Here is a 16,263-nt window from a genome sequence, read left to right as displayed (position 1 = left end):
ACCCCACCCACTCTCCTTTTTATGAACCTGTTTATTCCAATGAAGGCTTGTGAGGAGCTTGGGTCCACACCAACAGCAAAACCCACACCCCAACTATTTCAGGCCAAATTAGACTTGCTGATTAACTTGGGTGTGAGGAAGACAGCCAAAAAACATGTAAACTGCACACTAACGGTCACCACGTGGCAAAAGGTACCTGGAATTATGAGGCCAAAAACTACTGCACTACAATGCAGCTCCTGACTTCATAAATTATTTCAGTAATTAAAAATTAAGAAATTGTGACTACTGTTGCCACAGAATTAAAGAGGGTATGCTAAAATAGTACAGAATACACTGGATGGATTTTTGTTGAAAACAGAGACGGAGGGTAGCTTAAGCTCATTAAAAGTACTGTAGATCTTTGTACTAGCTGTATTGCCCAGCTTTGTCCAAGAAATTTCATAAGATCATGAGCATCAGTTATAGTGCTATTGGTTAATCAGGTCTAGCAGAAATGCTATGCAACGAAATGCTTTTCTGTATTTTTTTTTTTTTTTTGCACCAAGGACTAATATTATTGGCAGATGGTGTGGTGTAATGGTTAAGGCTTTGGATCTAGGTCTTCAAATGCTGAGGTTGTGGATTCCTGCTATTGACACTGTGTGACCATGAGCAAGTCACTTTAGCGTCAAGTCAAGTTGGGGAGCATGCACTGGTACAGTGTGTTGCCACACCCACTACACAAAGAAACAACTCTGGATCCCAGTTGACAACCCCCCAGGCAAACACACAGTCCAGTCCCACCCTCCGGAAATGACCCTCTACCTGTCGCAGCCAGGTGTTACGTGGGTGACCCCTTGGCCTGGTCCAGCCACTCAGGTCCCCAACAATGAGGATCTTACGAGCTGGATCACCCTCGGGGGAAATGCACCACATGGCCGTAACTGACACTCCCCCTCACAATGCAGGCAATGTACCTCATTCGGGACTCCATGAGCAACTGCTCATTCGACACAAAGTCAAACCAACGGTACCCAAGGATTTTCCAGAGAGACACAGTACCAAAGGAGTCCAGTCTTCGTCTCAGGTCACTGGATAGCGTCCATGTCTCGCAACCATATAGCAAGACAGGAAGCACCAGGACTCTAAAGACTTGGACCTTCGTCCTTTTGCATAGATATCAGGAGCGCCACACACTCCTTTCCAGCGACCTCATGACTCCCCGTGCTCTTCCAATCCGTCTACTGACTTCATAGGAAAAGTCACCAGAGACATGAATGTCACTGCCAAGGTAAGTAAATCACTCGAGAAGGTTGACACTCTCTCCGCAAACGGACACACTGCTGATGGCTGTGCCCAAGATGTCATTAAAGGCCTGGATCTTGGTTATTATCTCAATCTCTCAAGCGCCCCAATCAGAGCCTCCATTGACTCTGCGAAGATCATAGCATCGTCAGCAAAGTCAAGATCCGTGAATCTTTCTTCACCAACAGATGCCCCACGGCCGCTGGACCCCACGACCTTGCCCAACACCCAGTCCATACAAGCATTGAACAGAGTAAAAGCAAGAACACACCCCTGACGAACCCCAGAATCAACTGGGAAAAATGCAGAAGTCCTGCCTCCACTCTGCACAGCACTCACAGTACCAGTGTACAGGCTGGCCATGATATCCAACAACCTCGAGGGGATCCTGCGAACCCTCAGGATGTCCCATAAGGCAGCTCGATCAACTGAGTTGAACGCTTTACGAAATTAGACAAAGGCTGCAAAGAAACTCTGCCAATATTCGTCTTTGCGCTCCATGAGAACCCTCAGTGCTAGGATGCGGTTGATGGTAGACTTCTTAGGCGTAAAACCAGACTATTCCGTCGCTGGTAGATGAGCAAGTGATCACGGATCCTATTGAGGATGACCGTAGCAAGGACCTTACCTGGCACTGAGAGCAGTGTTATCCCCCTGTAGTTGTTGCAATCCAGGTGATCACCCTTCCCTTTCCAGATAGGGATGACAAGTCCCGTTTTCCAGTCAGTTGGGATGATACCAGTCTCCCAAATGGAAGCAAAGATTGCTTTCAATGGCAGGAGGACAGCCTGCATGGAGAAGTTCACCCAGGATGCCACAGATCCCTGCAGCCTTTCCTCTCCTCAGCTGGTTCACCACCAGTGCAATCTCAGTGAGATTGGGTGGTTCACAGCTAATTTGAGGATCAGCCTCAAGGACTGCCTACCTATGCTCCAGTTTGAAAAACAAAAGAAACCTAACCAATTATATCTCAAATGTTGTAAGATGCCTTGGATAAAGGCCTTGGTCAAATGATAAGTAATAATATTAGGTCATTGGAGCTCCTTACTCTTGAACATGCTACACAATTGTCCATGAGTAAAAATTCTTGCATTATTTCCTTTCGTCTTTTTCATCAGTTGCATGTAGTTCCCATTTATAGTCTGAAGATATGACTGTATATGCAAATCAGTGCTTGAAGTAGATATACCAGTACTTAAGTACCCTATATGTTACACTGAGGTATAATGTGAAAAGCAAGGAGGGCAGGGTATTTTCCCATTAGAAATTCAAGTGCCATTAACCAAGGCCGGATTATTGTTGTAATGATTAGCACTCCCTAGCAGAGCCGATCTCACTTTTAACACATCACACATGGACACCTCATCGTTTCATGTAGCACTGTTGTCCCCACTCTTGATTTCATCAAGCAAGGGGGAAAGCAAGATGAAAAGGTTCCTTGCTGTCAAGGACCTTTGGGCGTACACTTGGAACATCCTGATGGTAGATCCACCCCACTACTATCTAAGAAGACTTCTTTCTTTGAGTTTGCATGATTTGATTGATGAATGAGGTTCTAGGAGGGATTTCAGCACCATGACTGGAGGTTGGAGTTTGACAGAGCAGAATGGACAACAAAATGAGAGCCAGTGCGCATCAAAGAGTGCTGGTAGTCAAGAGCAAAAAACAGCACTTGCTAACCACTGTGCTTTGCATTTTCCTTTAGTTTCACCAAACTTTTCCATTTCACAAGTGTGATGGGGTGTCTTTTTTTTTTTTGCCTGTCCAGGAGCACAGCCCCATCTTCATTTATCTGTCTACCCAACGTATTAGTGGTGCTATTCATGTGGCCCGTCAATCATTTATGCTACATAATTCTTTTGCGGAAATCATGCTCTCAGCCCAGTGTAGCGCATGTAAGTTAGCATACTGTATAATTAATAAATGTTGACAAATAAAAAAAAATAGTTTTTCTAGTGTAGGGAGGGTTTTTACCCCTAAACATTGATATATCGAAATATGCTTTCTTAGCAGAAAGCCCTAGATGTATCATCCTGCCAAATTTCAGCTTTTTACCTAAACAGGAAATAGTATTACTGTTGGTGAGGGAGAGAGTCAGTGAGCCAACCTTGCATTTTATATTTATATACAGATAGAGATGGATGGATGGTTACTAATCACAAATGCAAATTTGCCTCGGGTGCTGACAAAGACATTGCCAGGTGCTATAATGAGCCCATATGTCAAAAAGTGTTACATGTTGGTTAGGATATACAGTAACTAAAATGACTTTTACTGGAAATGCAGCATTACTGTTTGACTTGATGTATGAAAATTGAGAATATCTGATATTTTATACACTTACATATTTTCTGTTTTACCCAGTTGTACCTTCCTCAGTTACTCATATATACAGTCCTTCATATATTGAGACAGAAACAAGAAATCTGGGTACCCATCTGGAATGCCCCACTTATTGTAGGGCAGACAAAAAAATGAATAAAAAAATTATTTTTAAAACCTAAGGGTCTAATTTATAAAAATGTGCATGGGTTAGTGTAAAAATGTGTACACTGCCAAAATCTGAATTATAAAACCTGCCGTACACACATTTGTGCACAACTTACCCTTTATAAATCACAGTCATCTTGTAAATGTGGGTATATGAATGGGCCTCGAACCCCCACCCTAAACTAACCATATATGGACCATGCTGATCAAACCCCATACATACTGTATACAATGATGATGTTGGCTTTGTTGGCTGGTAAACAGCCTTCTACCTGACACATTCAGACACTGCCACCTACATCTGAGGGGTCCGTTGGTGCATTCCACAATTTAGCGCAGAAAGAGAATGTGCAGAGTTGTTTCACCTCTCCTCTGCAATCTGGGGGCTGGGGAAAGTTGCCACTGTCTGACTGGCTAGCCACAATCACATGGCACATGTAATGACCCGATTTTTATTACTATAAATTGTATAGGACATATAAAAACATGCAGAGTTCAGCCAGTTCCCTTATGAACAGGCCACCCATCACGTACACCACCATCAGCAAATCCTCTGCCAATGCTAAATTGCTTCAAATTAATGAATAATGGAGTCGACCCAGGCCACCAAGCCACAGTGCTTGTCTGACTCATCTTGGCATCACAAATAACTTGAACATTAATGGAATGTAACTGGTTACAATTAACAAAAGCAGCCTCATTCTTGCTTGGTGCCCTTATTGCAGTCAGTTGCCCCGGTTATGTTATTAAAACCGGGCATCACTGCTGCATTGCCTTTTTTGTTGGCTTTTTTGTTAAGATATACCTCTGGTAGGTACCTGTTGCTATAAAGCCAACCATTGTTAAAACCTAGATATGAATTGGTTGAGCCCAATTTGGGAAGTCTCTTTCTAATGCTTGGCCCAATTCAGTATACAATTCTAAGACAATGAGTCTTAGGAGCCTAAATCAGCTCATATGCCAGTCACCATCATAGGCAAAAATATCCTTCTACTCTCTGAAAGCTCATTCCCCACATATATGATCATTTGCATACTCTTTAAGTAACACTTAACAAGCAATGTTTTGTCAAACCATTAGGCTAGAGCTTTCTGTATGCAGCTAGTCAATCACGTCTGTGTTTTTACTTAATGCAATTATTGACAAGAGCTAATTGCATTGGTTTCGAATCCTGAGATGTGACAACAGGTAGGTGATATAAACTGAGGAAATCTCAAGTAAGTGCTTCTGTACAAATATGCAGCACTGGTCTTCTTAAAACACAACTAGAGTAGAGTCTATGTATCATATTCATCACTTTTGTGGTTAAATAAGTTTGCCACGTCAATGCACATTATAATAACTCCTCTATGATATGAGTGATTATGCTTGTCATTCATCATTGAGTTGATTTGGCTGCATTTCCCTGTTTTATCGAGGGTATCACCATTTCTCACTTTCTTCTAAATGGATGGATCAGAGTTGCCATAAATATACACAAGTTCTCCCGTCAAGTTTTCTGTTATAAATCCTAACTTTTGAAAAGTTGCATGCACACTTTTTAGCCTCTTTATGCTTGATCACAAAGGTTACAGTGGGAGAATGATTTTTATGGACAGACATCTGAACAGGACAGACATGCATCGATCACCTGAGCCTTGTCCTGACATATTGTCTTTTACACTGGGCAGAGAACATGTCCTCCCTAGATATTTGGACTAAACACTTTCTGTGTTGCCTCGCAGTAAGGAGACATGGGTTCACTTCCCGGGTCCTCCCTGCATAGAGTTTGCATGGTCTGTCCGTGTCTGCGTGGGTTTCCTCCGGTTGCTCCGGTTTCCTCCCACAGTCCAAAGACATGCAGGGTAGGTGCATTGGCGATTTTAACTGGCACACTGCCCGGGATTTGTTCCTGCGTTGTGCCCTGTGTTGGCTGGGATTGGCTCCAGCAGACCCCCGTGACCCTGTGTCAGGATATATCAGGTTGGACAATGACTGACTTTCTGTGTTTCCCCAAGAAGATTAATCATAGGAGGACATGGATAACCACAATATGATTTGTAGGTGTATATGAATGCTCTGGAAGTGCTTCTTTATCTTTGCTGTTGGATGATGAACTCCATTAGAGTTTCAGCTGGTGCTATGAATGAACGCTTCCCTAGGATGACACGGATAAAAATGATGTCTGTCTAGACCCCCAGGACTTTGCATTATGGTAGAGATACAACTCATTTTTGTGTATTTATACATAGTGTGCTGCAACTGACAAAAATTACATAAAAGTGCAAAATGAGAATGCTCCCCAAATAACTAATTCATTTAATTTTTTCACTTTCACTCCAACAGAGCTGATAGATTTCAAAGTTCGAAGAGTGGCAGCCTTCAGAAAAAACCTGATTGAGTTAACAGAACTTGAGTTAAAGCATGCCAAGGTAAGAGCCAAAGCCACGTTCTGCGCCCGGGGTTCTGCCCACCACACTGTATTAGAAAATTCAAAAATGTGACTTTGTTTTGTTTTTTGTTGACAGGCCAGTTTACTTTTATTACGAAACTGTCTAGTCTCTCTGAAAATGGACCACTGACATAGCACTGACTCTGGATACGCCAACAAATGTCTTTTTTTTTTATTTGTTTCCATTTGTTATAATTGTTACTGTAATGATTTTTTAATACCATGTTACTATTATGACGGCTGATACTTTTAATATTTTTCCATAAAGGTCTTCATAACTCCTATTTGACAACTGATGGCATCATGTTAAACTGACTTTAAAATCCAATCATGTTGCGTTATCAGATCATTCAGTTTCAAGACGTTAGCAAGTGGTGCTAACACCAGATAAATCCCTCTGTTTCTTTGTGCTGTTCAGCAGGCTTGACTTTGACTACCCACCTTTCATGGCATACAGACTTTGTTTTCTGCTACTTTATATATATATATATATATATATATATATATATATATATATATATATATATAATATATATATATATATATATATATATATATATATATATATATATATATATATATAATATATATATATATATATATATATGACAGTTGGGTATGTGAAATGATGAGATTATTACAAGGTCCACTACACTGCAAGTGGACTGATGTTTAATTACAACATATGCAAACTTTCATTTCAACAATGGTGACATTAAACTTGCTTATGCAGCCCAGATGGATGGATCGTAGTGAACTGCTTATTCACATTAAACAAACCCATCAGTGATTTCATCTGAAGTTGGTGTGGGCAGGGTTTTGTTTTAAGTTATTTAAAATAAATATGTAATTTAAGTGCCTGTACCATCACCATATACAGTGTGAGCTTCACCATGTGCACTGTGTAGTTGCAGCACAGATATGTACTTCATTGTGTTCTCCTTGTATATCTAAGAAAAAGACGACAGGGTGGTATAAGTTGTTACTGGCATTTCTCCTTGTCATGTTACAGAATTAAAAGAAATAAAATGGCACTCGTTATGCAGCACCATCTGTGGAGCCACCTTAGTGGGGTCCCAGTGTGCTCAGGCCTTCGTTTTATGTTATAGAACCAAAAAGGATGGAACTTGCTGAATACTGGCTCCAAGCATGAAACAGACTTGCACAATTTTTTGTTTTGTTTTACTTGATGAATGCCATTGTGTTGTTTCCAGTTTCTTTTACATAGGGGTGGAGTGGTGGCTCTGAGGCTAAGGATCTGTGCTGGTATCCAGAAGGTTGCCATTTTGAATCCCCGTCACTGCCAAAAGAGATCCTACTCTGCTGGGCCCTTGAGCAAGGCCCTTAACCTGTAATTGCTCCAGGGGCACTGTACAATGGCTGACCCTGCCCTCTGACCCCAAGGGGTATGCAAAAACACATTCCTAATACAAGAAATTGTATAAGGCAAAATAAAGAACAAAAACAAAACAAAAAAAAAACACACTTGGCTGAATCTTGGCCTGGTTGGGGTGATAAGCCGAGTAAATAATGGCTATTAGGATGGAAAGGTACAGAATACTGTGTGCTGGCTTCCAAGAAGGGCTTAGAAACTGGTTAATGTCATATCTGGATGACACCTTTTCAGGAAGTCATCCTGAATTATTAACATTTCTTTGTACAGTTGGAGTAAATTCAAGGCAGTTTCCTCCACTTTTTAGGACTGGTCTACTGTAATGCTACCCTTCCACTGTAAAATGTTTGGCCTTCTGGAAGCATAAGAGAAGCCTACCACAAGCTGAGATCAATTAAAACTCAAAAAGCATAAAACCTTAAGATAACAGTGGCATAACCAGAGTGAATCCCTCTCCCAAAATGAACGCATGTAGAATACATGTCAAGGAACTCAAGAGTCAGACTTGTCTTGTGCTATAACACCAGTTTCAATCATGAATATGTGCCTGATTTCTCAAAAATAATCCCCATGTCCACGTGGGTCTCCTCCCACAGTCCAAATTCATGCAGGTAAGGGGGTTTGGTGTTGCTGTATTGGCCCCTGATGTATGTGTGTCTTTACCCTGTGATGGACTGGTCCAGGTGTTGATCCTGCTTTGAACCCAGGGATTATTAGGATAGGCTCCAGCTGCCACTCAACCCTGCCCTGTAGCATAAAAATGATACAGAATTTCTTCCGACACATTTGAAGTGGTCTGACTTTGTTCTCAGCCGTGTATAAATAATGCATTTTGCTTCCTAATGGTTCTGTCACATTATGTAACTTTTCCAGTGATTTTTAGTTGTAGCCTTCATTTACATAATCTTAGCGAGTCAAAGGCACCCAATGACTCACTCCAATAAAATCAAACCGGTGTAATTTTGCCTTTAGTCATAGAGGTGGGCTCTGCTTATAGGAGAACTTACAAACAATGCATGCTCATCCAGAATTACAAACGTATAGAATGTAGTGACAAGGAGTAAGGGACATGTTCATTTTGAACCTCACCAACAGCAGAGATGCTCATCTGTCTGATGTCTCATGTTTTACATACTAAAACAGAATAGGAAAAAAGGACTAAAACTTAAGCTGAACTCGCTGTTCCTGTTAACCCTTTTGTACAGCACCGGCTCAGTCAGGTAGCATGTTATTGCCTCTCACGAAAAGGGGCAAGCACAGCTGGCACTCAGTCAGTAAGGTAGACATATGCAGCAATCTTAAGTCTTTAAACTGACCTGGTCCGGCGACAAAGATGTCAACTGAGGTCAGCAAATCTGACACACCCCATGACCAGAAGTCACATAATATGACATCGGGCTCCAGTCAGCCCCTAATGAAATCCAAGTCTAGATCCAGCAGACAGAAGTAATGGTTCAAGTCACAGTTAGCATGGAAATGACTGCAGACCATCCCCAGTTTGTAGAGGTCCGAATTTTGGATGATGTGTTTTTGACGTTTACTGCCAGAACTTTTGTCGGACGTTAGAAAACTCAAGTCTCTTGAGGTCCATCAGTCCTGACATTAGACACCTAATTTACAGACTTGTATTCACTGGGAAGAAAATATTTGCCCTATCATTTTAATGGTATATTCTCATGAATAGATTTGCCATCAATCGCATTATTTTAATATGGTTATTTTGTTATGAGCTTTTTTATGAAAAAGACAGGAGCACTGCACGTTTGAGCTCAAGCAGTGGAATTCTATGAACAACCCTGGACAGAGATTGGCACTTGGTGGCATATTATCTCTAATGTGAAACAAAGACCTTTCACTTCAAATAGTACAATTATATTTTAAACTGGAAATGACTCCAGGAGGTTGGTATTTAATTGAAATTGATGGAATAAGAAGAGTTTTAAAACCAGGGTCTTGAGGAAGATGGAGCCTATCACTGCAAGCATCAGACACCAGCACTATCACAACCCTTTCCACACACACAAAAAAAAGATCATCTAAAATTTTTGCAAAGGTACATGCAACACATTTACCCATAAATCTCAGAAATCAGGACAGGGCTCACAGGCTTCAAGAAGTAGAAACTGTGCCCAGCTTAAATGAAAAATTGAGATGTATGGAAACAAAAGGAACATAACCAGATGTCAAATATGGGTACAAAGAGACAGGAGGGAAATAAAAATATGTCAGTGATCATCTGGTGGGGGTGGAAAAGAAATGTGTGGCTTAAAGAATGTGATAAGAATTAGAGACGTATTAGCACTGCACTGGAGGATGTTATGCAGTAGGAACAAGGCCGACTGGATATGATTTTGATTAGATTCAAAGATGTGGTGTGATGAGAGCATTTAAACAAAAGCCACTGAAAATGACAGTTCTGCTCGGGTCTTGGTTGGTTTTCAAAGAGCTGTTTTTTTAAAACATCTGTTTTAAGTTTTGTTTTGACAACTCCATGGTGTTTACTACCACAGGAAGATTTCAGCCTCACCTTTTCCTTCCTTGAAGCAATGGCGTCCTTTGACAAGAGTAGAGAAAAAAGTTTTGATCATTGCGCTCACTTGGCCCAACATAGCTGGTCAGTTCCTATTCACGTTAATAGTCATTTTAATTCACCTCTCCAGTACCTGTCAGTCCATAATGGCTACATTCATACAAGCTTAAGGCTACTTGGTTTTTCCATTAATATTAGGACAGCTTTGTCTTTATTTAGCCAACCCCACTAACAAGATATTATCTCATACATTTCAACTTTCTTACAAGCTAATGGTCTGTTGAGTTGGTAGTGTCTGCTTTTCCCAGGAGCAAAGGTATGAATTCTTTCTCATCTCTTCATTTTCTAAGCCTAATAATCTCCTATGAGTCCTGAGGAGTCAAGGCAGGATCCTTTATCCTCATTACAGTCACCAACAGAGTAAACAATTTTGCAAACATGTAAGAGGACAGACTGTAGTTGCTTATTCGCATCTGACAAAGAAGCGTGTCTTTCTAATGGCTTTCAAATATAGAGGGTAAGAGGAGAGACATCTGAGTGATGGACCAACATACTGTTTTTGCCATGGTAATGCCAAACCATCTTCTATCTTTCCACTTCCTAAACTTGATTATTTCATCTTTGGTTTACCAAAGACCAGCAAGAATAAACCCTAGATGGGATGTCAGTACATTACAGGATGGTGACACTCAACAGTACACCCACACGCAGTCCGGTTGACCAAATCTACAAGTCTTTTGAAATTTGGGTGAAAAACCACACAGAAAAAATAAATCTGAATCTTGAAGACTGAGTAAATGCGCCATCTTGACACTCCAAATGCAAAAACAAAGAATATACCTGCAACTAGATCAAAGGAACTTATCATTATCAATTCATTAAACACTGGCTTTCATTTTGAAGAAGCAGACTGTGCTGCAAAACTTTTGCTTCCATACTTAACCTTTTCTTTTTTTAAGGTTAGTTTAGCTACCCTCTGAAACATAACATAGGGTGTTTTTGAATTCTCTACTTTTACTGTGCACAGACGTTTCTTTTAGTTACTTATAACATTAATTCTCATTACATTCAACATTCAGAATCAGCTATTCTTGCAGTCACTTATTGTAAACTTCAGTTCCAGCAAGTGAGATCTGAAGATATAGAATCAAGCAGCACTTTGTGAAACAGTGACTAAAATATTCTACTTTTGTTGGATCTGTGTTTATATTATTAATTCTTAACAAATCTTCGGAGGTTTCCCATAATTGATGACTTTTCTTAGATTTAAAACTTCACCTGATGTTACTGACTCCATTTAAAAACTTAACTTGAGCAGCTGTTATACTTGTTAAGAAAAAAAATGCTTGAAAGTACAATATCCAACATAATGCAACCTTCGTCATCATGTTTGTTACATTGTTGATGAGTTTTCACCTCCTGCAATTGTCTAATAAAGCACTTGATTTCACAGTAAATGTTTCTTTCTTTCTTTCTTCAGTCTACTGCAGGATAGAGTGCATCATTAAACTGTATAAAGGTCCAACAAATATCATGAATGAATATACACTGGATTATTTTCTAAAAGTATACCTGTATATTCCGCAGGTATTCCCACCATTTTCAATTCAAGTTCAGTATGGTTCAAGGAAGCAAAGAGCTCGGCAGTAGGTGTACATGAGGTGCTTGCTGTGGATGTGACCCCCGCATATGTAAAACAAAGACCTCACACAGCTTTAGTGTAGCAACCTAGTGCTTCTGCAAGCTGCAGACTCAATGACAATGCACTACAAAAATATATCAACTACATGTAAAAATGACATCTACCATCTTTTAGAATTTGTATTTTAAACGCAACGTGAAAATACTTGCACGTCAACAAAAGACACTGATACAAACAACTCACATATACCGTCCCCTCCGAAATGTTTGGGACAAAGTGTTGTGGTGTGAAATTTTGCATAGAAGTTGATAAATATTTTGTATGTCTTTATTCGTAACTTGTAACACTAATGTCTATCATTGATAAGAACAGCAATGGTTAGATGGTTAAGAAGCCCTTTTCCCCTTTTAAGAGCCAGTCCTTTGTAATTTTTACGACAGGGTTGGGGACAAGTGTCTCAAACAAGTTTGGTAAATGTTTCTCTGCTGGAGTCTCTCAGTCACCCCCACAGGAAAGCCTAACTACCTAACTGGCTAGCTTCATGGGGGCAGGTGTGAAGGTGTTCTCTGCCCCATTGGTGTGAAGTATGGCTGTTTGGAATTGGCATGTGTCAGAAGCCTTTAAGTACCACGACGCCCTATCGGCTGTAGGGGTTGGACAGAAAACCTATACATTTGCCTGTTTTACCCAGCTCTCTCTCTCTCTCTCACCAAACTGATGAAAGACTATCACACACCATGAACTGAAAAGGACAACACAATGAAGAGCACAGCTTGGCAGCCATATTGAGACAGGCATGCGGCCTGCTCTGAAGAAAGCTGACCACGAATGATGCCTTAACTAGAGACATTTTAAGTAACTAACAAGTCTGTGTGCCACCTGAAACTACACATCACCATTTATCAGGTTGTATGGTTGCCAATATTCAAATGTATTTTGCATATTGTTATTATTTATGAATATTATCAATAATACATTGTTTAAAATGTAACATTACTCCTGCTTGTCTTTTACTACACCTAATTGCCTGAGGTGATACATGTAGAAGGGAAGGTGGGGAGAAGTTATATATTATAACTAGTCATTTAGCCCGTTACAATAACGGGCACTAGAACAGTAGTGCATAAACATTAGTAGGAACAGTCTATATTAAATGGCAAGGGACTTTGACCTCATTCTTTTTGTTGGTCATATTTTTCTTTCTTTCAGCCTTTCTTTTGTTGATGTTTACTTGCTGAGCTGACCGTTCTTCGTGGGCTGCCGCCGTGTATTGTGTGTCTTTAATTTTCTGTGACAGTAATACTGTCTTGTACGGCTCTATTCAATAAGGGCGTGCACAAAAAGGCGAGCTTCAAAAGGGCCACCTCAATTGAGCGCGGTGAATAAAGGTGTTCGTAGATAATTTATTCAAATGGCTCTGGAATATGTGAAGAGCAACAAAAGTGCAGATCTTTATTTACGCGCACCTTTATTCGCTGCGCCCAATTGAGGTCGCCCTTTTGAGGCTCGCCTTTTTGTGTGCGCCCTTATTGAAGGATACCATCTTGTACGTCCGCTGGCTTGTATGTCCGTAATATACCTTTAATTTTCTCTGGCGGTAATACAGGCGTGCGCGTCGGTAATATGCCTTTAATCTCCTCTGACAGTAATACTGGCTTGTATGTGGCTGTAATATGCATCACTGTATTGTGTACCTTTAGTTTCCTCTCGCAGTGATACTGGTTTGTATTTCCGTAAAACACCTCTTAACTTTCTCTGACAGTAATATCGCGCATCGCACCATGCCCTGCGCATGCGCACTTCATCAGAAGACACCCACACACGGACACCTGGACGCACATAGGGATTTTATATATATATAGATACCTTATAAACAGTGCTAAGTCTGTGAGATCTGAGACATTCTGACAAAGGCTACATATTAACAATACAAAAGGGAAAAGCAGAGTAATATATTACTCTACCAAGACAAAACACAAAGAAACATTTTTCCTTGATTTACTCCTCTGCTCCATAGTTTTAAATTACAAATCAAACAATTTGGACAGGGCGGCACGGTGGTGCAGTGGTAGCGCTGCTGCCTCACAGTTAGGAGACCCGGGTTCGCTTCCAGGGTCCTCCCTGCGTGGAGTTTGCATGTTCTCCCCGTGTCTGCGTGGGTTTCCTCCGGGTGCTCCGGTTTCCTCCCACGGTCCAAAGACATGCAGGTTAGGTGGGTTGGTGATTCTAAATTGGCCCTAGTGTGTGCTTGGTGTGTGGGTGTGTTTGTGTGTGTCCTGCGGTGGGTTGGCACCCTGCCCAGGATGGGTTCCCTGCCTTGTGCCCTGTGTTGGCTGGGATTGGCTCCAGCAGACCCTCGTGACCCTGTGTTTGGATTCAGCGGGTTGGAAAATGGATGGATGGATGGACAATTTGGACATGATTAAAGTACATATTGCAGAATTTAATTTAAGAGTATTTGCATACATGGCAGTGACACCATGTAGACATGACAACACATTTTCTACTTGGTCCCCCTATTTCAGAGCACCATAATGTTTAGGATATTTGGCATCACAGCTGTTTGTGATGACTCAGGTGGGTTTCACTGCTTAATAAGACAATAGGCTTGCTGCTACCCTTTGAAGCCTCTAGTTGCTGTTGTTCAACATGAGGAAAAGAGCTGTGCCAATGATAGTCAAAGTAGCCATTATGAAGCTGAAAAACAGGAATAAAACCATGACAGACATTGGCGAAACCTTAGGATTGCCTAAATCAACTGGACTGGTAGGCCAAGGATGACAGATAGGCTTCATAATTCTGTTGTGGTAGGACATATGGCTCCGGGATGCTGCTAAAGTGCTATTGAAAGTAATTATTCATCTTTATATTGATCTTGAGGGTGTGTTTAGGCAATGACATTAGTTCCCAAATGTTGTGTCTTTGTTTATCTATAGGATCTCTGCAACAATGTCTTCTGTTTTTGTATTTCCCTTCTGCAAACAAATTTCCCTCTAGGATAATAAAGTCTTCCAAACCTAAACTAACCAAGGTCTGTCCAGCCTTCAACAACTGTAACAAAAGACATTGCTGCCACTTTGAGGTAAACTGAAATGGAGATGAATCCATCATTCATAAACAACTGAATATGCGCAAGATCTGTGCATGTTTGATGGACAGAAAATTTGCAGCGAACTTGTGACATCACCACATCCATACTTCCAAAGAGAATCTGGACTGTAAATTTAACAAAATGTTCTGTAACTGGGGATGAAATTTGGATCCACCACAATGATCCAGAGTGTAAAGAACAATGAAAACAACCTCTGCACGGCGACACTACTAACTTGACTCTGACTTCCATTTCATTTACTGTGCAGAACAGAATCTCCATTGGGTTCATGCAGCTCATCAAGTGATTATGTGATGATGTAACAGCAGCTTGAGTTTGAATAAAGTTTACCACTTTAACAACCATGCCCATTACTTCCTCAAATCATTTACTGCAAACAAGAAAAAAGCTTCATAACTGTTGATAGCCCATTATATTTCACTGACAAGTCCCTAGTGCTTACCTGTCATTGCAGCAGCATCCCCAGTCATGACCCAAACCAAAGTGGGCAGGGGTAAACGTATGTTCTTACATGTCTCACCATCTGCCCTCTGAATGTCCTCATTGTAGTTTCAGCTCTGGAATGATTTCAGATTAATCTTAGAAGTCACACATCTGATCTAAATGCAAAACTGTGATACTGTATCTGTAGATTTAACTGTTGCTAAATTTACTGGAGCAGTAAAAGCAATTTTAGCTTTTATCTGTACCGTCTGATTCTCACACATTTGTACAATTTACTGAGTTACGGTGTCCTTCATTTATAAATTCTTTATCCTACAAATTATTTTCTACTTGTTGATCATATTTTCAAACAAGTGTCATGTTTTAAGAAAACAGTTATTTACTAATTCCCATTGCTAAATGGTTTTGCCATGTTCAACTAATAGTCACAAAATTTTAAATGATGTGTTACTTCCTGGGACACGTGTATATTAACTTAGCATACTTTTCTGCTCATCTATAGCCACTAGAAAAACCACTAACATATCCAGTTAAATCGGCAAAAATCGCCTTCTACTTAAGCACTCATTGGGCCCTTCTGAGCAGGATATGAGGGCCCCTGTCTTCTGCCATTTCCCCTTCCCGTTTCATTCTGTTCACCTCCATTCTGTGTGTTTGTAGAACTGCAGTGTCATTGGTGATTAGTATACTGTTTTTGTGTGTGAAAATAAAAAGCTAACTAAACCATGAAGCATGTATCATATCCTTCCTTACAAATGCAGCTTGACCACAAAATCCAAGTTATTTTTTATACTACTGAATGAGATCCAGTCATTGACACTAACTTATAATAAGCATTGTGGGGGACAAAAAATATAATTTACAACATAGGTGGCAATTCAACAATAGTAACACTCAAACTGGCATAGCACAGGAGACACAGACTGAACAAAAT

The 16,263-nt window shown here is 40.5% G+C and overlaps 1 protein-coding gene and 1 long non-coding RNA gene across 2 annotated transcripts in view; one reads left to right on the top strand and one right to left on the bottom strand.

The window, feature by feature from the left end:
• Nucleotides 1–6,420, top strand: part of LOC114652439 (sorting nexin-32-like) — a 77,861-nt gene extending 71,441 nt beyond the window's left edge. The window contains exons 12-13 of the mRNA XM_028802823.2: nucleotides 6,103–6,188; nucleotides 6,285–6,420. Coding sequence (XP_028658656.1) covers nucleotides 6,103–6,188; nucleotides 6,285–6,338 — 140 coding nt within the window. The 3' untranslated portion in view covers nucleotides 6,339–6,420. The remainder of the gene's footprint in view (nucleotides 1–6,102; nucleotides 6,189–6,284) is intronic.
• The window catches only part of LOC127529374 (uncharacterized), a 262,990-nt gene that overhangs the window by 58,432 nt on the left and 188,295 nt on the right, over nucleotides 1–16,263 (bottom strand). The gene's annotated exons all lie outside the window — the stretch shown is intronic.

Source organism: Erpetoichthys calabaricus, chromosome 1, assembly GCF_900747795.2.
Source record: "Erpetoichthys calabaricus chromosome 1, fErpCal1.3, whole genome shotgun sequence".
NCBI lineage: Eukaryota > Metazoa > Chordata > Cladistia > Polypteriformes > Polypteridae > Erpetoichthys > Erpetoichthys calabaricus.
Note: the sequence above shows the minus strand (reverse complement) of the source record. Positions and strands in the feature narration are given on the sequence as shown.